This window comes from Sturnira hondurensis, unplaced genomic scaffold, assembly GCF_014824575.4.
Source record: "Sturnira hondurensis isolate 20B ecotype Veracruz unplaced genomic scaffold, ASM1482457v3 Scaffold0008196, whole genome shotgun sequence".
NCBI lineage: Eukaryota > Metazoa > Chordata > Mammalia > Chiroptera > Phyllostomidae > Sturnira > Sturnira hondurensis.
The window spans coordinates 16,634,090-16,658,850 of record NW_028080827.1 but is presented as its reverse complement, the minus strand read 5'-3'; the positions used below and the strand labels follow the sequence as shown (position 1 = coordinate 16,658,850).

Here is a 24,761-nt window from a genome sequence, read left to right as displayed (position 1 = left end):
CTGTTTGGCATATACCAAAATTCCAGACTTCCAGAAGGAAAGCAGGTGTTCAGCATAAACCACATCATTCATTGAAACATTCTGGGCCAGGTGAACCACCCTTATCATTTAGGGAAAGTTTTATATCACTGAAGGAAACTGCTTACCAGTTGAATACCCGGATACTAGCCAGGGGCCAGGGTTATAAGCATCACTTTTTAAAGATAACGGCCTTGAGGCTGCTATAGTAACTCTTTTCTGCACAGAAGTAACACAAGAGAGTACTTAGAAAATTTGTATGCAAAGAATTGAAGTTTCCCATGAATAATTTTCTGGACTGCCCTGATTGGTGTGGATTAGTGGGTTGGGCATCATCCTGTAAACCAAAAGGTCGGTAGCCGTTTCGATTCCTGGTCAGGGCACATACCTGGGTTGTTGGCCAGGTCCCTGATTAGGGTTATGTGACAGGCAACTGATTGATATTTCTCTTGTATATTGAGGTTTCTCTCCTCCCTCCCTTCCCCTCTCTCTAAAAATAAATAAATAAATAAAATCTTTAAAAAATGACAATTTTGGGGCTAGACATATTTCCTCAGATTCATAACTAAGATGTAAGCTAAAATTGCTTACTTAAAATAAATACCCAAGCCATAGGGAATATTTTAATAACTATGTAAGGTATTAGGTGTGTATTAGACTTATGGGGGGATTGCCCTCTAAGTTATATAAATGTCTAGCCACTATGCTGAACATCTGAAACTAATATAAAATATTTTTATTCAATAGAATGTCAATTATTGAATAAATTTTAATAAATACTAAATGTTATACAAGGTAAAAATTAAATTTATTGAAAATCTTTATAAAATGATGTGATTTATTTCATTCATATGTTATTTTCACTTACACTAAAAATAAAATTAGGTTCCTATAAATAAATGAATATTATTTATAAACATATTCCTCTGTGTTACCTTACACAGTTCATAGTATATAAACATGTATTTTGAATATTAGTGAACATTATCGTTTTCATTTTAGTTTTACATTGTGAAGGAAAACAGAGGTAATGAAGGCACGTGTGTTGGAGTTTCTCGATGGCCGGTGCATGACTTTAACCACCGTACTACCTCGGATATGTGGCTCTATCGGGCTTACAGTGGTAACCTCTATCACAATGGAGAACAGACTCTGACCTTGTCAAGCTTTACTCAAGGAGATTTCATTACCTGTGTGTTGGACATGGAAGCCAGGACCATTTCCTTTGGTAAAAATGGAGAGGTACTAAAATGCATTCACAAACATTGCATGTTTTCTTTTTTTTATTTGCACTCAACTTGGTTATTTAAGTGCTAGTTATTCAGTTTATAGTTTATCCATTCTTTGCTTTTTCTGTGATACCTTTTGGTTCTTACAGTATTTATCAGCACCAGATCAATGACAGGAAAATAGTAAAATTCCAGTAAGATATTGAAACAGATGAACAAATTAGTATCATTTATTATATGTGGAATTTACTTGGTTAGCCAGATTAATTAAGATTTCACTGTAGTAACTTTGATCTGTTTCCTAAGAGCTTTGAATCTTGATGTGATTGGATATTGTCAGTTTAAATATTTTTTTTGTTTCCTTTTCATTATCTCCTCCACACTCATAGGAACCCAAATTAGCTTTTGAAGATGTGGATGCAGCAGAGTTGTACCCATGTGTAATGTTCTATAGTAGCAACCCTGGGGAAAAGGTAAATGAAACCTCAAGTCTAAAGCATAAGGAAAATTGTCATTTTTATTAATATTTGTTAGCATTAGATAGAGCTAATAATTGCAAGTCATTTATACCATTAAAACTACCTGCTCAGGTAATTTACTGTTTTAGGAGAAGGTTAGATTACTTTTAGAAATTACCTTTACTTTTATTAAGACACTATTTGATATTCTGGCATTATGAATAGAGTGAGTCAACTTTCAAGCATATGTGCAATTCTAAGAATTACAGGAAATAGTTTAGGGATCATCTGGTTCATTGGCAATTATGAATATGAGAGTGAAATACAGAAATAATCTTAAATGTAATCAGATATAAGTAGCTTAATAATGGAAGTTCCAATTGTGATGGGGAAGCTGTCTTTCATTTATTCAGCTGAGGGGGTTCTCGGATCTTGTAATTGGTGTAAATTCAGTCCCTAAAGAGATACCCTCTCAGTATAAACTACTTTTTCTCATCATCTACAACCCAGGCAGAGACAGTCTTCTTTGTGGTCTCCCTATGCTGGTGGGTAGATTTAGTTTCTATTCCATCCTTTCATTTGGGGATGTTGTGTAGCCTAGATCTGATCTTCAGAATTTCTAGTTATTCTTTTTAAGAAAATTTTCATGCTGTCTCATATATAATAGTTCAGCAGTGGAAGTACTGGACTTGGTAAATCCCAGTCATGAAAGTTACTTTTTCTTTTTAAATTTTCAAAAGCTATAATTTCAGGCTCTTGGCGTTTTTTTTTTTTAACGTTTACTTTATTAATAAGCATTATGTGCATAGTCCCACTTAAAATTTTTTTAAGGATTTTTATTTATTTATTTATTTATATTTTTAATTTTTTCCAGTTCAGTGATGATCTCTTTATGTTTTCTTCTTCTTTTTTTTAAATTGTTGTTCAAGGACAGTTTTCCGTCCCCCACTCCCACTCCCATCCCAGCCCAACCCCCGTGCTCCCCACCTCCCTCCCATTTCCACCCCCCTTAGTTGTTCTCCATGTATGCTTTATACTAGTTTCTGTGAATCCTTCCCCTTTCCCCTGAAATTCTCTCCCCTCTCCCCTTTGGTCCCTGTCAGCCTGTTCTCTATTTCAGTGTCTTTGGTCATATTTTGCTTGCTTGTTTGTTTTGTTGTTTAGGTTCCTATTAAAGGTGAGATCATATAGTATTTGTCTTTCACTGCCTGGCTTATTACGCTCAGCATAATGCTCTCCAGTTTCATCCATGATGTTGAAAAGGATAGGAGCTCCTTCTTTCTTTCTGCTGCATAGAATTCCATTGTGCAAATGTACCATAGTTTTTTGATCTATTCATTTACTGATGGGCATCTAGGTTGCTTCCAACCCTTGGCTATTGTAAATTGTGCTGCTATGAACATTGGTGTGCATAGGTTCTTTTGGATTGGTGTTTTAGGGTTCTTAGGATATAATCCCAGCAGTGGAATTGCTGGGTCAAAAGGCAGGTCCATTTTTAGTTTTCTGAGAAAATTCCATACTGTTTTCCATAGTGGTTGTACCAGTCTGCAATCCCACCAACAGTGAACTAGGGTCCCCTTTTCCCCACAGCCTCTCTAACATTTGTTGTTTGTTGCTTTGTTTATGATGGCCATTCTGACTGGTGTAAAGTATCTCATTGTGGTTTTAATTTGCATCTGTCTGATAGCTAGCGATACCTAGCATCTTTTCATGTGTCTCTGGATCCTCTGTATGTCCTCCTTGGAGAAGTGTCTGTTCAAGTCCTTTTCCCATTTTTTAATTGGGTTGCTTTTCTTAGAGTGGAGTTGAGTAAGTTCTTTGTATATTTTGGAGATTAAATCTTTGGCAAATATGTTTTCCCAAACAGTTGGTTCTCTTTTTATTTTAGTACTGTTTTCTTTAGTCATGCAGAAGCTTTTTATTTATTTATTTATTTATAAAGATTTTATTTATTTATTTATCTTTAGAGGGGAAGGAGAGAGGGAGAGAAACATGAATGTATGGTTGCCTTTTGTGTGTCCCCTGCTTGAAGCTGGCCTGCAGGGAACCAGCCTGCAACCCAGGCATGTGCCCTGACGGGGAATAGAACCATGATCCTCTGGTTCACAGGCCCGCACTCAATCCACTGAGCTACACCGGCCAGGGCCAGAAGCTTTTTATTTTGATGAGCTCCCATTTGTTTATTCTTTCCTTTGTTGCTGCATGAAATATCTGAGATTTTCCTGCCTATGTTCTCCTCTAGGACTTTAATGGTGTCACAGCTTATATTTAAGTCTTTTATTCACCTTGAATTTATTTTGGTGTATGGTGTGAGTTGGTGCTCAAGTTTCATTTTTTTGCACGTAGCTGTCTAGTTCTCCCAGCGCCTTTTATTGAAGAGGCTATTTTTTCTCCATTTTATATCATTGCCCCTTTGTCAAATATTAATTGACCGTAGAGAGTTGGGTTTAATTCTGGGCTCTCTGTTCTGTTCCATTGGTCTTCGTGCCTGCTTTTATGCCAGTACCAGGCTGTTTTGATTACAGTGGCCTTGTAATACAGTTTGATGTCAGGTATTGTGATCCCTCCTACTTTGTTCTTCTTTCTCAAAATTGCGGCTGCTATTTGGGTCTTTTATGGTTCCATATAAATTTTTGAAGTGTTCTATGTCTGTGAAATATGCCATTGGTACTTTAATAGGTATTGCATTGAATCTGTAAATTGCTTTGGGTAGTATGGGCATTTTTATGATGTTAATTCTGCCAATCCATAAACACAGTATTTGTTTCCATTTGTTTGTGTCCTCCTTGATTTCTTTATTCAGTTTTGTGTAGTTTTCTGCATACAGGTCTTTTACCTCCTTGGTTAGATTTATTCCCAGATATTTTATTTTTGTTTTTGCTATATCAAATGGGATTTTTTTCTTGATTTCTGCAAGATTTTATTTATTTATCTTTAGAGGGGAAGGGAAGGAGAGAAGGAGAGAAATATCAATGTATGGTTGCCTCTTGTGAGTCCCCTGCTGGGAACTGGCCTGCAACCCAGGCATGTGCCTGCCTGGGAATCGAACCACAATGGTGTGGTTCACAGGCCCGTGCTCAGTCTACCGGGAAATCCAACCGCGATCGTGTGGTTCGCAGGCCTGCACTCAGTCCACTGAGCTACACCAGCCAGGGCCCATTTAATTTTTAAATAACCTAGCCCTGGCTGGTGTAGCTCAGCGGATTGAGCGCGGGCCTGCGAACCACATGATCGTGGTTCGATTCCCAGTCAGGGCACATGCTTGGGTTGCAGGCCAGTTCCCGGTTCCCAGCAGGGGATGCACTAGAGGCAACCATACACTGATATTTCTCTCTCTTTCTCTCTCCTTCCCTTCACCTCTAAGATAAATAAATAAAATCTTTTTATAAATAAATAAATAAATAAATAAATAACCTACTATTACTATTAAAATAACCTACTAGATACTATTGTTAGTGACATATTTTTTTCAGATGAAAAAACTGAGTTTTAACAAGATTAAATAATTTTCCAAGATTGTGCAAAGTTATCATTTGAACCCAGTCTTGCTCTTATAACGTCTATATATCTTATTTGAAATGTGTGTCCAAATTGGGACCATCCCAGTTATCTAGATTTATGATTTTTTGTCCCTTAAACAATATAATAGGATTCCAGGACTCAGTATTATTCTGGAGTTTCAAGGATGAGGGAGAATAGATCTTAAGGTTTTTTTCAGGGGAGGGGAGTGGGCTAAATTGAGTCTGTCACGTATATCTATCTTATCTGCTTACTCGTCATTGAAGCCATCGGTATTACATGTACCAGGATTTATAGTGACTATTAATTTAGGAGAACTGTTAATATTACACATTTGCTCCTCTCTTTTACAGGTGAAAATTTGTGATATGCAGATGCGTGGCACACCACGAGACTTACTTCCAGGAGACCCCATTTGTAGTCCAGTAGCAGCAGTGCTGGCAGAGGCCACTATTCAGCTTATCCGAATCCTTCACCGAACAGACCGTTGGACTTACTGCATTAACAAAAAAATGATGGAAAGGCTGCTCAAAATTAAGATATGTATTAAAGAGTCAGGTCAGAAGCTAAAGAAAAGCCGCTCGGTTCAAAGCCGAGAGGAAAATGAAATGAGGGAGGAGAAGGAGAGCAAAGAGGAAGAGAAAGGTAAACATAATAGACATGGCCTTGCTGACCTCTCAGAGCCGCAGCTGAGGACCCTTTGCATAGAGGTGTGGCCTGTGCTGGCAGTGATAGGAGGAGTTGATGCTGGCCTTAGAGTTGGAGGTCGGTGCGTTCACAAGCAAACTGGGCGCCATGCCACGCTGCTGGGAGTGGTCAAAGAGGGCAGCACGTCTGCCAAGGTCCAGTGGGATGAAGCAGAAATTACTATCAGGTATGATCTGTTGAGTTATACTTGTAGCAAACGAGTATTTAATGGTGACATGGGCCATTGCCTGTGGACAGTGAGTAGTTATGTATTTTAGGTGAGCTGCCAATTAACTTTTCAGAGTGCTTTTTGTCATACAGTTGGGTGTGAGTACTGTGATTTCATAAAGAAATATTTCCCAAATCTGTATTCCTTAGAATACTAGCAGTTTGTAAAGTTTATAGTTTTTTTAAATTGTTTCGTTTTGTGAAGAAATGGTAAGCTCACTAGTTTAGGTTTAACTGGGATCCTTCTTTTTATTTTTTCATTTGACTTCCTCCTTATTGATCATTTCCATTACTCACTGGGATAGAAAAAGCCAGCCAGCAGATCTGTTACATTTTGTGTAGGAAGGCTTTGAATATATGACAGCAACATTTGAGTGACTAAAATTAGATTTTGAATTATCTGTGATTTTAAGTGTTCTTGTTTTTTTTAAAGTAGATATTTCTATCCCCTCAGTGTGTATGCAATATTTTGGATACATAAAAAAATTATGGTATTTGACACAAAGTGTTATGTACTTGAAAGCATTTAGATATGTTTTGCAGTCAGATAGGATTTGTGTGCAATAGAAACTTCGTATGTTTAAAAAGGAGTATGTCAAGTATCTCCATCAATAAGGGGACTCATTCATAATTTTATCATTTGAAAGCAGGGATTTATTGGTGATACTATATAACTTCGCTGTCTGCTTAATGATTCCTTTATAGTGTTGATATGACATGGGGTAATATCTAAAACAGAGGTTCCCAAAGATTCTTTTTGAGGCAGTTTTGTTTTAGAATATAACAGTAGCTGTAGACCCTCTCAGTTGAAAAACACATAAATAAGTTTACATACAATTTTGGAAGTAAATGGACTCTACCTCCCTCCATTCCACCAAGCTAAGAAACCAATGAAAATTTTACAGTGTTACGTCAAAATATCTTCCTTTTATTTTATTCTTTGCCTTGTTTCAGGAAGGATTTATGAAACCTTATTATTATGGATACAATATGTATTAGCAAAATAAATTAGGTTGAAACAAATAAGAAAAATGAGACAAAAGGACAATAAGATTAGGAGATTAAGTTAGAACCAAGATTTAGGTTAATACAACAAATGTATTAACCTAATGTACATCAGGAATTGTTAGAGAACATTTGGCCTACCTCCTGTTTTTGTAAGTGAAGTTAAAGAGCCACATTCTACTTAGGCGTATCATTGGCTGCTTTCACACTATGGTGGCAGAATTGAAAGGTTACAGTAGAGACTATGTGGCCTACAAGGTCTAAAATACAGGGTGGGCAAAAGTAGGTTTATGGTTGTTCATATGGAAAAATATATAATACAAGAACAAATAATAATACAAGAATAAGCTTTGTTTCATGTACTCACAACCATAAGCCTGCTTTGCACATACCATATTTACTGTTTGGCTCACAGAAATTTTGCTGATTCCTGGCTTACATCATATTTTAGTAAATATTTTTATTTGGAAGCACATGCACATCTCATTGCTTTTGCATTTAATGTCACATCTTCCCATTTTCTCATAATAGACTCATTTTCTTGTCTGTAATGACTTCTGTAGCTTGTGGAAATTATTCTCTGTACTGTGTACATGATGCATCTTATTTTGTCTACATTATTTTCTGTACCTTCCTCCTGTCTATCCCTCACTTGCTTCTTCCTGTGTCATTCTGATCTTTATTAAAGCTTCCCAACTTTTTGGTCGCCTAGTGATACTCCACTGCATAATCTGGAACCCTGTGAACCACTGCCTTTTGATGTGGCGCGATTCCGAGGCCTGACGGCTTCTGTCCTGCTGGACCTCACGTATCTAACTGGCATTCATGAAGACATGGGCAAACAGAGCACCAAGCGGCATGAAAAGAAACACCGACATGAATCTGAGGAGAAAGGAGATGTTGAGCAGAAAACGGAGAGTGAGTCTGCTTTAGATATGCGAACAGGCCTAACATCTGACGATGTCAAAAGTCAGGGCACCACAAGCTCCAAATCAGAAAATGAAATAGCTTCGTTTTCTTTAGATCCAACCCTGCCAGGTGTGGAATCTCAACACCAAGTAACAGAAGGAAAGAGAAAAAATCATGAACATGTGTCCAAAAACCATGACATACCCCAGTCAGAAATCAGAGCAGTCCAGCTGTCCTATCTCTACCTCGGTGCTATGAAATCACTTGGTGCTCTTCTTGGCTGTAGTAAATATGCCGAGCTGTTGCTGATACCAAAAGTTCTGGCTGAAAATGGCCACAACTCAGACTGTGCAAGCTCTCCAGTTGTGCATGAAGACGTGGAAATGCGTGCAGCCCTGCAGTTCTTGATGCGACACATGGTGAAGAGAGCAGTCATGCGGTCACCCATAAAGAGAGCATTGGGATTAGCTGATCTGGAACGAGCTCAAGCCATGATCTACAAATTAGTGGTCAGTGGGCTTTTGGAAGACCAGTTTGGGGGCAAAATTAAGCAAGGTATGTTAATCTGATTTTTATTTTCTTCTCTTTTTTTGCTTCAGTGCTGTTGAAATTAGAATGGTCAAAAGTGATGTATTCTGTAACTGATTTATAAAAAAATTTTTGGTCAAAGCAGTTTTCACACCATTTTTCCTGTGCAAGGTGAAAAGTTCTTTTTTTGTTTCTTTTATATTAATAATCTACCTATAATTTTCTATTTTAGACCTGTAAAGCATTATAATTTAATAATTATTACTATATTTTGTGAAACTGAAATTAACTTCATGCCACAAAAAGTACTCAAGTATTTATTGATCTGATTCAAAATATATATTATTCTGATGAATTCTCAGACATTTTAAAGTATTACTTTTATAGAGTCTGTATTATATATAAAAACAATCTTGTTTTATCTTATATCATCACCTTTGAAAATAATATGAATTCTAAGATTAAAATGAGATGCATTCAGCAAGTTTTTATTGAATGCCTATTATATGCCAGGGGTTCTGGGGAATCAACAATGAACAAAACAAAAATGCTTGCTGTCATGGAACTTCCATTGTTTTAATTCTTTCTCCCCTTCCTTTCCTTTTACTCCCCTCCTTTCTTTCTTAGACAGTAAATAGGCAGAGAGAGGTACATGGTGCATAAAATAGAAGTGTTAAGATTGTGGTGTTTATGAAATTACATGGCCATAATTTAGCAAACCTTAATAGAATTAGCTATCTTTGTAGTTGCAAATTTTACTTTTTTAACTTTAGGAGTAGTTTATTTTGTAAGGCATTGTCCTTTTCAGAGCACGGAGTTTCTGTCTGCAATTTCATATTCTAGTATTTATGTGTCTTCATCTTTGCCTGTTTAAAGACTAAAGATAGGCATCAAAATAAAAGTGCTAAGGAAATACAGTTTTAACGATCAGATATCTTTGAAGAATCTCTGGTCAAATCTTAATATGCATAAGTGAGACTCTTTTTTTTTTGTTTGTTTGCTTTTGAGAGAACCTTTCCTAACAAAAAGAAATGAATAATTACAGGGGCTTGTTACATTTTTTTTCTATAGAATCTACAATTGTGAGTACAATAGTGAACGTGATGTAAAAAATATTTTTACATCACGAATATTTTTTCTGTGAATCTTTTATAGAAATTGATAATTATGAAATACAATTAGAAACTTTCCAGATTAAAGGTTAAAAGTCTTATATTCCCATGTCACATTTGAAAAAAACAAATCCTTACTGCTTTCTTCACCTTTACCTTGGTTTATAGAGATTGATCAACAAGCTGAAGAAAGTGACCACGCTCAGCAGGCACAGACCCCAGTTACCACTAGCCCATCAGCCTCGAGCACAACTTCCTTTATGAGCAGCTCACTAGAGGACACCACAACTGCCACCACTCCAGTCACTGACACAGAAACAGTGCCTGCGTCCGAGTCCCCAGGCGTGATGCCACTGAGTCTCCTCAGGTAGGGAAGTTGGCCTTCAGAGTGTGCTGTATTTGATGCCTGTGGTTATGAACACACAGTTGTGCTCTTCTGAAGGATGTGCCAGCTAAATCAAAGGCGTTCCATAGCTACAAGGAATCTAAGAGGCATATGGTCAAACCCAATTTACTGAAGTTGGAAATGTCTCTTAGAAGTTTAACAGCTTGCCCCAAGTCTCACAGCCAGTTACTGGTGTCCCACAGCTAATCAACCGTGTATCTGCCAATCAGGTACTCTAGTACTCTATCTCCTTACAAGTTTTGGGGGTTTTTGGCTAGGCTTTTGAATATGTGTTTTTTTAAGATTTTATTTATTTATCTTTAGAGGGGAAGGGAAGGAGAGAGGGAGAGAAATATCAACATTTGGTTGCCTCTCATGAGTCCCCTGCTGGTGCATGTGCCCTGCCTGGGAATCGAACTGCGATCCTGTGGTTCCCAGGCCCGCACTCAATCCACTGAGCTACACCAGCCAGGGCATGAATATGTTTTTTATCAAAAAGTAAATTCTTGAATTTCAGCTGTTAGAGTTTTAAGAAAGAGCTCACCTCCATGAAATGAGTTTTCTTTTTTCAGGTTATTTTCCCTTTAAAGCATAATTCTTTTATTCTTACTGTAAGGCCAAGCAAGTTTACTTTTCAAATGAAAGAGTGTGTCTGTGATGTTTCTACAGTCAAACCTGTTTTAGTAGATTTGTAAATTTTTAATAACGTTTATGTTTCATTTTGCTTCACTTTGCTAAATGTGTACATGAAATGAAACCCTTGTGAGAAGCTCTCTAGTGTGGGGCTATTTTGTGAGCTCTCTCATCTAGGACTTACATGAAATAAAGGGAAGGGAAATGGATAGTCTCCCTTTTTCTTCTGTCTTTTCCCCCTTCCCTTAACTGGCAGGTCATTATTATTCCCCAGTGTGTAGACCGACATCTTAGAGAGTAGAAGAGAGAGTGGCTATTATTACAATGATTCTTAATTTTTGGTGTTCACAAGAGCCACCCGGGAAGCTTTTTAAAGCCCAACAATTCTCTCAGTAGATCTTGTGGGGCACATAGTTTATATTTGGATTAAGTTTCTCCAGGGATTCTGATGCAGTGACCACACATTAAGAATTATTACTCTGGTTTTGGGCAGAAGGAATACTAATCCTAGTAGCTACCATTGCCCTGCCCTCTGCCTCAGCTCTCTCACTTAAGTAACACAGTTCCAGACAGTGTTTCTTTTTAAGGAAGGAAGAAGAGAGGAAAGATAGGAGAGGATGGATAGAATATTCCGATACTGTTTTTAAGGCATCCACAGAGCGCCAACAGCACTGTGACTCCTTTTTGCCTTTCAGCTCTGTAGTGTAGGCATGGGATTCAGTGCTATAATAATGCTCCCTTGCTCCCAGATGTGTTCACCAGGCCTTGTGACTCCTCCTTCCCTCTCAGTCTTCATTTCCCTGTTATTGGCTGGGACTATACTAGACCTATAATTGTCTCTACCTGTCTGAATTTTACACGAGCAAAATCCCCTACACAAATCCAATCTTACCACAATTATTTGACCATGTCAACAGTGCTTTCTTGATACTTAAAAAGTTTTTATTTCTGTTGGACAAATCAAAAAAGCGGTCAGCAGCATTTTCCTGGACTTTGTTCTTTAGCCAGTGTCTGCCTTCTTAGGCTGAGAGGAGCTGCTTCTGTATACCTTGCCTTCTCTGCACAGTTGGCATATCATTCTTATGCTATATTTCAGTTGTGCTGGGTAACTGGACAGTTTTCTTTCCATAACTTACCTATAATCTATTGCCTTGAATCCATGTGAATAATTTCATGGCTAGCTAGTGAATGTATATTTGAAATAGCTGTAAATTACCTGTCTTGAAATGTGTGTTTTACTCTGTAACTGCTTTATGCCTACCAAAACACCCCTGTTATCTTGGTGTTATAGTAAAGTTCCCTGAAGGCAGGGATTTTTAAAAATCTGTTTTGTTAATTGCTCTACTGTATTCTCCCAGCTGCTATGTTATTGTTATTTTGCTGAACAAATGATAAGATATTATTCCTGGGATAGTAAAAGCATCTTATGAGATACTAATTTTTAAACTATGGAATGTTTCTCCCTCCCAATTAATTATAACTAACTTATATAGTTTTCCAGGTCACATATTATTTTATAAGACTGTGAATATATATAGGTTTGGGTAAAAGTAGGTTTATAGCTATGAGACCTGAAAACACAGAGTTTATTTTTGTATTATTATTTATTAATTATTGTATTATTTTTCATAAGAACAGCTGGAAACCTACTTTTGCCTTGTGTTTTGTAACTAGATTTTTATGCTAACCATGCTGTTTTCTTAAAGGCAAATGTTCTCTAGTTACCCCACTACCACTGTACTTCCCACACGACGTGCACAGACTCCTCCAATATCATCGTTACCGACCTCTCCTTCTGATGAAGTAGGAAGGAGGCAGAGCTTAACTTCTCCTGATTCCCAGTCAGCAAGGCCAGCTAACCGCACAGGTGCGTGTGTTATGCACTATGACCCCAAGCCTCTTGACATTCCAGATGGGTGAGACTTTATTATGTAGGCATATGTTTTGTCTTCAATGAAGATCAAGCAGTGATTTTAATTGAGGGGGGTCTGCCCATCAAACTGAGCTGTCTTCTCTATTTTGAATCTGTAGATTGAATTATTGTTATTTGGAAGAGAATAATATGCAATATATCGGTCATACTAGACCTTTCTTCTTTTCTTTAAAAAAATATATTTTTGACTTTAAAATTACTTTAATTTTAGAGTAATTTTAACTTTAAAATTTAACTAATTTAACTTTAAAATTAGTTGACATTGAATATTATTTCAGGTGTACAGCATAGTGGTTGGACATTTACATAACTTCTGAAGTGATACCCTGATGTATCTCATACCCAGCTGGCACAATACGTAGTTATTGAAATATTATTGACTATATTTCTTATCATGTGCTTTACATCCTAATGAATATTTTATAATGACCAATCTGTACTTCTTAATCATTATCACCTTTTTCTCTCATCTCTCCAGACCCCTTCCCATCTGGCAACCAAACTTTCTTCTTTCTAATAGTAAAGGCATTTTTAGTGCTATGAATTTCTCTCTAAACACTGCTTTTGCTGCACTTCATATATTTTGTAATTACATTTTATTGATTACGCTATTATATTTGTCCCAGTTTTTCCATTTTGCCCCCCTCCACCCAACACCTCCCATTCCCTCAGGCAATCCCCACACCATTGTTTATGTCCATGGCTCTTGTGTATAAGTTCTTTGGCTACTCCACTTCCTATACTGTACTTGACAATCCCATGGCTTTTCTATAACTACTTATTTGTACTTCTTAATCTCCTTACCTCTTTGCCCTTTCCTGCATACCCTGCTCCCATCTGGCAATTATCAAAATGCTCTCTGTGTCCATGATTCTGTCTCTGTTCTTGTTTGCTTAGTTTGTTTTTTAGAGTCAGTTGTTGATAGGTAGGTTTTTTTGCCATGTTATTGCTCATAGTTTTGATCTTCTTTTTCTTAAATAAGTCCCTTTAACATTTCATATAATAAGGGCTTGGTGTTGATGAACTCCTTTAGTTTTCTCTTGTCTGGAAAGCTCTTTATCTGCCCTTTGAGTCTAAATGATTTCTTGATATCCATGCTGGGTAGTGCAATCTTGGCTGTAGGTCCCTACTTTTCATGACTTTGAGCATTTCTTGCCATTCCCTTCTAGCCTGCAGTTTCTTTTGAGAAACCAGCGGACAGTCTTATGGGAACTCCCCTGTAGGTAACTTTCTTCTTTTCTCTTGCTTTTAATATTCTGTCTTTATCTTTAACCTTTGGCATTTTAATTATGATGTGTCTTGGAGTGAGTCTATTTGCATATACCTTGTTTGGCACTCTGTGCTTCCTAGACTTGCATATCTGTTTCCTCCACCAAATTAGAGTTTTCTTTCATTGTTTTTTCAGATAGATTTTCAATTTCTTGCTCTTTCTCTCCTCCTTCTGACACCCTTGTGATGTCAATGCTGGATCTCTTGAAGTTAGCCCCAGAGGCTGCTTACACTATCCTCATCATTTTGGATTATTTTTTCTTTGTGTTGTTCTGATTGATTGTTGTGCTTCCTTATGTTCCAAATCATTGATTTGATTATCAGCTTCATTCACTCTACTGTTGTTTCCCTGTAAGTTTTCTTTCAATTAGTGAGTCCTTCATTTCTGATGATCTTTTTTATGCTGTTGAGGTCCTCACTGAGTTCCTTGAGCATCCTTATAATCAGTGTTTTGAGCTCTACATCTGATAGATTGCTTAACTCCATTTTGTTTAGTTCTTTTTCTGGAGTTCTCATCTTTTTTTTTTTCACCTGGGCCATGTTTCTTTGTCTCCTCATTTTGGCATCCTCCCTGTGTTAGTTTTTATGTATTAGGTAGAGCTGCTGTGATTCCCTGTCTTGGTAACGTGGCTTAATGTAGTAGATGTCCTGTAGGGTTCAGTGACACAGCCTCCCCTATCACCCAGGCTTGGTAATCAAGGTGTGTTCTTTGTGTGGGCTGAGTATACCTTCCTCTTGCAGTTGAGCCTTGGTTCCTATTGGCAGGTCAATGGGAGGGGTTTATTTACCCAGGCCAGTCAGCTGCAAGGATTGGCTTTGACCACTGATCACCAACACCTTTCGTGGATGATCAGCTGTGCAAGGGCAATTTGGTGGTACTCTGACATGCTCTTTAGCTGTCTACTGGATGTGTAGGCCCTGGGGTTTCCTGAGTGGTGCAGGCCAAGGTCAGCCCCTGCCTGTGTTCTGTCTAGGACCACCCTGCCTGAGCTATAAAGCAGTTTGAGCTGGTTGTTATGTATGCTGGACTTGGAGATTCTCAGCTGAAGCCAAACTGTGAATCTAGACTGGCTACTGCTTGTGCCAGGCCTGGGACTACTTAGAAGAGGTAGAGTGGCTGAGGATTCACTGAGGTCAGCTCTGGCTTGTTTGTAGGGATTTAGGAACTTGTGGAGCATGAGCCAGGATCAGCCATTCAGGTGGAAAAGTGTCTGTTAACAGCTTGGGTGAGCCTGTAAGTTGGATGTGGCAGAGTCTGGGAATTTCCAGGATGGGGCAAACAATGTTAGCCAGGTTGTTGGAGTCTCAGATATGGCACCTGCCTTTTGGGTCTGTGGCTCAGTCTGCATGGATGTGGTTTAATTCTGTAGTTGTCAGACTTTCATTCAACTCAATTTCTGATGGTTCTGAGTAAAGGTTGTTCTATAATTTAGTTGTAATTTTGGTCATTAACGTTTTCTTCTTCAGTGTCTGATATGCTTTTAAACCTGTCTGGTGTGTATTTTCCACTTAGATGCAGGTTTCATTTCTAGAAGTTCAATGTAGGTCTTTTCTTTAAATCTTCTGTATCTTTTTGACATGCTCAGTATTACCTCTGCCTTATCAAATACATGGAGTACAGTCAGTTCTCATTATTAGAATAGTTGTGTTTTATAAAGTCAGTGAACACTGAATTAGTGAAAAATGAATCATTGCTCCAAGGTAAAATACAGGGCTTGGTTTCTGTGAGTTTCTAGTCGAATTATGTCAACTAATCAATATATAACCTTGTCTTATATATGTTTCTATTGAATTCAGCATTATATTTTACATATATTGTTGATTCATTAGCATCAAAGTCATGACCAGCAATGCCATAATTCATGCCCGAATGAAGTTTATCTAACACATATGTTTTCTCAGTAAGGCAACCCCCACAGGTCTTTACAGCCAGGGGTTTTTAGTCTTTAATTTCCCATGCTGAAACCCTGGGTTTCATGGTCTTTCTTGTTCCTCCTGGCTTCCCTGCACCTGAATGTGAGGTTGCCTACTATTACAGCCTTCTTTTACTTAGGAATGCTAGATAGCTTTTCAACACTATGTTTGGGGACTATTTAAACTGAAATAACCAACAAAAAGGACAAAAATGCAAAAAATGTGACACTAAAGAGACTGTGAAAAAGGACAAGTGTTTGTAGACACTTGTTCTTAAACAAGAATGTACAGGCCAGGATGGAGGCATAGGCAGAAACACTTTGCTTCCTTGCACAACGTAAAGAAGGATAACAATGAATTTAAAAACAAAGAACAACCAGAACTGCCAGAAAATCATTTGCATGGATGTCCAACAACTAAGGAGTTACAGAAACATTCATCCAGACTGGTAGGAGGGGCAGAGATGGGCAGCCAGCTTAGCGAAGACACACAGTAAGACAAGGCAGTGGACCATGCAGGTGACCCCACATTCATGCGCATGTAAGCCAGGAGGAACAATGGAGGAGCAAGATAGACCACAAAACCCAGGGTTTCAGCTTGGGAAACTAAAGACTGAACACCTCTGGCTATAAAAATCTGTGAGGGGTGTGGCAGTGGGAAGAACTCCCAGCCTCATAGGAAAGTTTGTTGAGGCCTACAGGGTCCTAAAACATACACAAACCCACCCACCTGTGAATCAGCACAAGAAAGGGCACAATCTACTTGTGGGAAGCAAGGGAAATGGCAGAAAGCAGGACAAAAGGGAAGCCAGCAACATTATTCCCTCTTGGACCGCTTCCCCACAATGTAGCAAAGAGGATTGCCCCGCCCTGGTGAATACCTAAGGCTCTGTCCCTTACCATATAGCAGGTGCTCCAAGACAAAGAAATATGGCCCAAATGAAGAACAGATCAAAACTCCAGAAAAAGAACTACACAACAAGGAGATAACTGATGCAGAGTTCAAAATATCGGTAATCAGGATGCTCACAGAATTGATTGAGGTCAGTTGCAAAATGAAGGAAGAAATGTAGGCTATACAAAGTGAAATAAAGGAAAATAGGTAGGGAACCAACAGTGAAGGTAAGGAAACTGGGACTCAAATCAACAACTTGGGCCAGAAGGAAGAAACAAGCATCCAACTGGACTAGAATGAAGAAAGAAGAAGGTAAAAAAATGAGGAGAGGCTTAGGAACCTATGGGACAACTTTAAGCATTCCAGCATCTGAATCATGGAGGTACCAGAAGGAGAAGAGGAAGAGCAAGATATTGAAAACTTATTTGAACAAATGAAGGAAAACTTCCCCAGTTTGGTGATGGAAATGGACTTCCAGGAAACAATTGGACCAGAGGAGGAAAACACCAAGACACATCATAATTAAGTTACCCAAGATCAAAGATAAGGAGAAGATCTTAAAAGCAGTGAGAAGAAAGAAGACAGTTACCTACAAAAGAATTCCCATAAGGCTATCAGCTGATTTCTCAAAAGAAACCTTACAGGCAAGAAGGGGCTGGAAAGAAGTATTTGAAGTCATGAAAGGCAAGGACCTACATCCAAGACTACTCTATCCAGCAAAGCTATCATTTAGAATGGAAGGGCAGATGAAGTGATTACTAGATAAGGTAAAGTTAAAGGAGTTCACTATCACCAAGCCTTTACTATATGAAATGTTAAAGGGACTTACCTAAGAAATAAAAGATGAAAAACCATAAATGAGAAAATGACAAACTCACCACTATCAACATCTGAACCTAAAAAGATACAAAAACAAAAACTAAGCAAACAATTAGAACAGGAACAGAATCACAGACATGGAAATCACATGGAGGGCTCTCAATGGGGAGGGAATGGGGGAAAAGGTACAGGGAATAAGAGCATAAATGGCAGGTACAAAATAGACTGGGGGGAGTTAAGAATAGTATAGGAAATGGGGAAGCCAAAGAACTTAATCTACAACCCATGGACATGAACTAAGGGGTGGGGGGACAGTGCAGGGAGGAGAGGAGTAAAGGAGAAAAAAATTGTGACAACTGTAATAGCATAATCAATAAAATATACTTTGAAAAAAATGCAGAGCATCACCTTGTTCAACCTCAGCAGGGAACAAATGCATTGGGACACTGAGATTTTGTCACTCTGAGCATGAATGATTGTGAAAACACCATGAATGTCAATTTTGGAGTTGCAAATGAATTTTAATGAGTAGATGAATTTGCAGGTAGGGAATCCAGTAATAATAAGTATCAACTGTAATATATTGTAATATCCATTTTAATTCATTTTCTATTTTAATTCATTATCTCTGTCATATCTGGGTTTGTTCTGTTGACTGATTTTTTTCTGTATTTTGAATTATATTTTCTTGCTTTGCATGTTGATAATTTTTTTCGGATACCAGATACTGTGAATTTTACCTTGTTGAGTGCTGAATATTTTCTGTTTCTTTAAACATACTTTAGCTTTGTTCTAGGATACAGTTACTTGGAAAAATTTGATTCTGTCAAGGTTTCCTTTTAAGCTTTATGTGGGACCAGGAGATCCTTAAGTTTGGGGCTGATTTTTCCCTACCACTGAATTAGTACTTTTCTTAGTATTCTATCTAGTGCCTTATGCATTGCAGAATTTTTTTTATTCTGGCATGGGGTAACACAAACTCTTGCCAATCCCACGTTAGCTTCAAGCATTGTTCTGCCTGTTACTTCTTGGGGGTTCTTTACGTAGCTTTGAATAGTTGCTGCATTAGCATCAGGTGAAGACTTGAGAGAAAAGAAGGACCCTCTGCATATTTCTGGAGTTCTCTATCTGTGAAGCTCTCTTCTTTTCCATATAGCTCTCTCCTTTCTGGTATTCTATGCTATGAATTCTAGCCACCTCAAATTCCCCAGTGTGTCTTTAAATTTAGAGAGAGCACTGAGTTTAGGTTGAATTTACCACCCCTGAACTCTCCAAGCAGGTATACCTTGCCTCATTTCTTTTCTCTCAGGGATCACTTTCCTATACTGCCTGTAGTTGTTTAAGGTGAGGGTAAATCCAGTCTTTGTTACTCCATCATGGCTAGAAGCAGAAGTCCAACAGACATATCAGTATTATCACCACTGTAGCAGAAGTGACATTTTTTACAGAAATAATTAGAGTTATGGTCAACCCTCTCTCCTCCCCTCCCTTCTTCCTAATTTAATTCAGAAGCCATTAAGTGGGGCCAAGCTAGGTAGTCATTCATGCCAGTAGGGTTTGGGAGGTGGGTGGCATGGCGGCCCAGAGTTGGGTGTCAGAACAAGATTGGGGCAGGAAAAGCTCCTTGTGTATGTGGGAGTGGGTTGGCATGGAATATTGGAATCCAAGTGGGGTGAGGAAATGTCCACATGGCCCAGAAGCACCAGGCATCGGCCATGCAGAATGAAGAGGGCCTCCACCAGCACTGTCCACTGAGTGCTGGGAGCAGTGACACTTCAGTAGCAATAATCACACCTAGTGCCAAGACCTTCTAAGTACTATTTCTCTACAAAAAGGAACCCAAATCTACTGGGAGAAATGACTAATGGTTTAGTATGAGATGAGCCTGGAATAATTTGTGCCAGGAAATGATAAAGTACTCAAGAGAAACACATACTTCAAGGATATAGAAATAAGATTGAAGGTGCTTCCACTGGCCAAATCACTGGGAGGTTTGGGGCATGAAAGTAAAAAGTTATGATGATAGTCATAGATAATAACCCATGAGTACAGTAAGAATCTATAATCCTATACTGATGGCGAAAGGAAAAGCTTTGCTTTAGAGTGGAGTACCAACTGATGAATCTAAAAGGAGCGATGGATTTAAAAACCCATTATTTGTTAACCATCTTAATAATGATTAATTCAATTAGTGAACATAAATGAGTGCTAGTGACTGAAACTGTTAAAAAATGGGATATATGTATTCTCATAGTTCCTCACCACAAATACTTAATAATCACAATGGCCAAAAAAAGTACTTTTACAGTAGAGAAATCTGAAGATACCACCAGCTTGACTCAAATGATCAAAATTAGCATGGCCAGTAATGGGACAAATTGAAGTCATGTGCCATCTGATAGAATTGCAGTGACAAGAAGGCAGTATCAGTTCTGCGGCACTCCAGCCAAAAAGCACAACTTGGATCTGATCATGAGGAAACATCAGACAAACCAAATTAACAGACAGTCCCAATACTTTTGGCTTGTAACCTTCAAAGTATCAAAATGATTGAAGGACACTAAATAGAAACATGAAAACTAAATAAATGCAAAGGTGATCCTGGATTCGATCCTTTTCTGTGAAGAACAGCACCTGCAAACAGGAAGTGTTGATGAAGATGTGGAGAAAGGGGAACCCAGACTGGGTGGGAATGCAGACCGGTACAGCCGCTGTGGAAAGTGGTATGGAGGTACCTCAAAAAATTAAAAATGGGTCTGCCTTTTGACCCAGTGATCCTACTTCTTGGAATATATTTGAAGAAACTCAAAACATTAATTTGAAAGAACATAAACATCCCTATGTTCATTGCAGCATTTTTTATAATCGTTGAGATATAGAAGCAGCCCAAGTGTCCCTCGGTAGATGAGTGGTTAAAACAACTAGAGGACATTTACACAATGGGATGCTACTCAGTTATAAAAAAACAAAGAAAATTTTGCCCTTTGCTACAATATGGATGGACCTGGAGAATGTTTTGCTAAGTGAAATAAGCCAATAGGAGAAAGACAAACACCGTATGATTTCTCTCATGGAATCTAATGAACAAACAACTAACAAGCAAAACAGAGATAGATTGATAGTTGGAGAGCAGATGACAGGTAGGTTAAAGGGGTGGAGGGATTGAACAAAAAAAAGAAAAAAAGACTCACGGACAAGGACAACAGTGTGGTGATTGCTTGGAGGAGTGGATATAAAAGGACTAAAAGGTAATGTAAAAAAATGAAAAATTTTTAAAAAATTACATAAATTTTTGGTGAAACAGAATGAGATCTGGATTACATGATAAATTCTTAAGTTCCTGACTTTGATGGTTGTATTGTGGTTATGCAGGAGAAATGTTCTTATTTTAGGAGTTTTGTATTAGTGAATTCAGGGGAGATTATCTGCTACTTACTCTAAAATGGTTCAGGGTTAAAAGAATTCTTTTTGTATTCTTGCAAATGTCTGTTAAGTTTGAAATTTTTGTAAGTAAGTAACTATTTCAAAATGTTTGAATTTTTCAGCAGTTTTGCATTAACAGGCTTATTTTTATGAAAAACCTTAATTTATAACAAGTTTAATCATAGTTACACATTTAGTCGATTCTTGTTATAGTAAAGTTTCATTAAATTTGGACAGTATTAAGAAACTTGTGGTTATGAGAGCACTTTCTACTATGGTATGTAATGATATTTAGGCCTTTACTTCTCTTTCTTTTGTCTCAGCCTTGTCAGACCCAAGCAGTAGACTTTCAACTTCTCCTCCTCCTCCAGCCATTGCAGTACCCTTGCTGGAAATGGGGTTTTCTCTCCGACAGATTGCTAAAGCCATGGAAGCCACAGGTAGGTTTTTATATATCAGTATATGCAGATATGAGAAACCTGATCTTATTAATGACAGTGATTTTTAAGAAGCGATAAAACTTGGTAAGATTTTTAACACCAGATTTAGTTATGGTGACATCGTAGTAGACACTCTTAAGCTGATAGCATAATAACTAATTATTTTGCCCAAAGTCAGTATCAGACTTGTTTTTCCCCTGTTCAGGTGCTCGAGGAGAGGCTGATGCCCAGAACATCACTGTCCTTGCCATGTGGATGATAGAGCACCCTGGGCATGAGGATGAGGAGGAGCCTCAGACAGGCAGCACAGCAGACTCAAGGCATGGAGCAGCAGTTCTGGGCAGTGGTGGGAAATCAAATGATCCCTGCTATTTGCAGTCACCAGGAGACATACCATCCGCTGATGCTGCCGAATTGGAGGAAGGCTTTAGTGAAAGGTACAATTCTCATCTTTCATATTTCTGTTCAGTGTGTTACAGGTGGTGCCCCCAAGAGCCCCATTTATTTCCCTTTATAGATGCTTCTAATGATGTAGAAAGTTGATACAGAGATATATGAAAATGTGGACATTTAGTTTCAGGTTTGTTTCTGTGAAGGGTAAGGATGACATAAGTTTTGCCTTGAATGGATGTTTTCAGGGAAAGAAGGAAAAAAATTATATAAAATTGATCTTAAAAGAGGAAACTGAAATTTAAAACAAGTTTTTTTCCAAAACAAACAAGTTGGTAAAATTATTTTATATAGGTGATGTGAAATAGAACATTCCTTGTAATGTTAGAAGTTGATTTAATGAATGCATTTGGTAGAATTGGACTTAGGTCTTTTCTGTCTTTTTAAGGATTTATATTTTTATTTCTTCTTTAGCTTTTAATATCTGTACAATATATCTTTTTTAAAACTGTGATAATGCCAAGGCTAAAATAAGCTATAATTAAATACTCTACTTTTCTTCCTAAAATCTTGCCCTTTTGGCACTTCTTAAGACTAAATCTTTACTTTTCATTTTAGTCCATGAAATCAGATGGTTGCATGGCTTGCATCTTTTGTAATATACAGACTTTTTCTGACAAGTTTAGTGAATATTTCCATAACTTATTTTGAAATTTCTTTACCCTATGCAAGGATTCAGGCACTTTAAATTTTAAGAGTTTAATTATTTAGGATTTAGTTAAGACCATTGATCTCATTTGAACTTGAACATACTAACAAAGCATTATTTCATTGTTGGCATATTTCAAAATCATATGAAATTATTGTTCATGGCAGTATGACACATTTAAAATTTAGGAGCTTTACCAAGCACAAAAGATGTTTCAAAGTTTTATTTTATTCTATTCTCAGTAATATTTGGAAGAAATAGTACCACCACAAGCAAGCATGTATCTGTGCTTTCTATTCACAGTGATTTTTAAAATCTGTGTTGCTTTCAATCTTCCACTTCCAGCCCCGATAATCTGGATCACACAGAGAATGCGGCTTCTGGAAGTGGGCCACCATCTAGGGGTCGCTCAGCAGTAACACGAAGGCACAAGTTTGATTTAGCTGCTCGCACATTGTTAGCAAGAGCAGGTAATTATGTATTTCACATTCCTCTCAGTGAAAGTATTGTATAGCTTGTTTACATTTTAGAGTTAATGTGAAAGGAACATTAAAGAAGATGTAAACTAATGTTACTAAGTACTCCACATGAACAAAGTAACTGTTTACATATTACTTTCTGTGTTTTTACATGGTTTTCAATAATTGAAACCACAGCATATATTCATAGATTTATTTTGAAGTTACCCCTGGTTGCAGAAGACTATACTGGTCACTTTTAGACACTGAGAGATTTTGTAAATGCTCTCTGTCCTCAAGCAACTTATAGTTTAAGAAATCAGGATGCATGTTTACAATTTAACATCAATAATAAGAAAGCTGAAAAGTACACTGTGCCAAAGAAGTAGGCACTGGCTTTTCTGATGTGCTCTGTCAGGACTACATTGCTGGGTAAGGCCCTAGAGAAGCAAAAATAAATTCCCTCATTACATTAATAAATACTTCTAGGACTGTGTTCTGGACCTTTGGGCATAAGTTATAGAGAATATATTTTCCAAACTAAAAATTAAGATATGTAATTTGTCAAAACAGTTTGAGCCTTAAAATATTAAAACATAAATAGTGATTTGGTAGTTTATGGGAACAGATTAATTAAAACTGTTCTAAAAACATAAGATGTGTATTTAATATATAGTACTAAGTATGTTCAATAATTAAGAAGAGGCTGATTTAAAAAAAAAAACCTGGAAGAACAGTAACAGCCCAAATTCACTGAGGCTTTTTTAAACATATAACAGACATCACAAAGTATTTTGTATGCATTATCTTACTTAAGCCTATTAACAGTCTTGCCAGGTATGAACGCTATTGTCTCCATTTTACAGAGAGGAACAGATATGATAGGTAAAATTTTATGTTTATGGTGTGGTCTCCACTAAGTAAGCTAAGGTAGACACTCACCTGCATGCATGGCAGTTAAGAATTGGCGAAATATGCAGAATTATTTTTTACATGCAAATAAAATACCTTTTTTGTTTTGTTCTGAGCGGGGTTATACCGCTCTGTGCAGGCCCACAGGAATCAAAGTCGGAGAGAAGGAATATCTTTGCAGCAAGACCCAGGGGCATTGTATGACTTTAATTTAGATGAGGAATTGGAAATTGATCTTGATGATGAAGCGATGGAAGCTATGTTTGGACAAGACCTGACCAGTGAAAATGATATTCTGGGAATGTGGATCCCAGAGGTACTGGATTGGCCTACCTGGGTGTGTGTGACTGCAGCGGGGGCTGCTCTGACTTCTTTTCCTGCCCTCTTGTTTGTACAGCTTACCAATGGCAGCCTTGTCTAGAGTTGCGACACTCTAGAGTCTTTATCTCATCCTGAAGTTGGGGCCTTTAACGGTTAAGGTTACTTTCATACCTACAAACTCATAAGAAAAAGTCTCTTTTTGCTGTTTCTGTGCGATTTTATTGCTTCTCTCCCCAGACTAGATCAATAGAGCCATATTATGGTAATATTTGATTCTAGTATCAAAGATAGATTACAAAGCAAGCATCAGGTCCCAGGCGACTTTGCTGGGTGTATAACATGGCTGCCGTTTTCACCTTGCTCTCTGAATGCATGCTCTTTTCCTTCAGGTTCCATTTAATCACTGTTAATGCCTTGTTCTAGGAACCAGTGCCACCTATATCTTGTAAATACCTCTATCCAGAGCCAGGGTACATAGTGGGTTTCTGTGTTTACATTAGTTAGTGTTATACTTCTGAGACAGTGAAACTGAAAAATTCACAGGTGTAAGTCCTACAGGAAAGAGCAT

At 37.7% G+C, this 24,761-nt stretch overlaps 1 protein-coding gene across 9 annotated transcripts in view; it reads left to right on the top strand.

Annotated features, from left to right (window-relative positions):
- HERC1 (HECT and RLD domain containing E3 ubiquitin protein ligase family member 1) overlaps nt 1–24,761 on the top strand; it is a 187,733-nt gene that overhangs the window by 121,073 nt on the left and 41,899 nt on the right. For 7 of the 9 annotated variants that reach the window (XM_037054088.1, XM_037054086.1, XM_037054083.1 and 4 more), the window contains 10 exons: nt 1,021–1,260; nt 1,637–1,720; nt 5,578–6,098; nt 7,833–8,608; nt 9,862–10,060; nt 12,418–12,578; nt 21,287–21,403; nt 21,609–21,840; nt 22,848–22,972; nt 23,989–24,209. In XM_037054088.1, the coding sequence (XP_036909983.1) occupies nt 1,021–1,260; nt 1,637–1,720; nt 5,578–6,098; nt 7,833–8,608; nt 9,862–10,060; nt 12,418–12,578; nt 21,287–21,403; nt 21,609–21,840; nt 22,848–22,972; nt 23,989–24,209 (2,676 nt within the window). The remainder of the gene's footprint in view (nt 1–1,020; nt 1,261–1,636; nt 1,721–5,577; nt 6,099–7,832; nt 8,609–9,861; nt 10,061–12,417; nt 12,579–21,286; nt 21,404–21,608; nt 21,841–22,847; nt 22,973–23,988; nt 24,210–24,761) is intronic. The other 2 variants (XM_037054085.1, XM_037054084.1) reach the window with 2 other exon arrangements.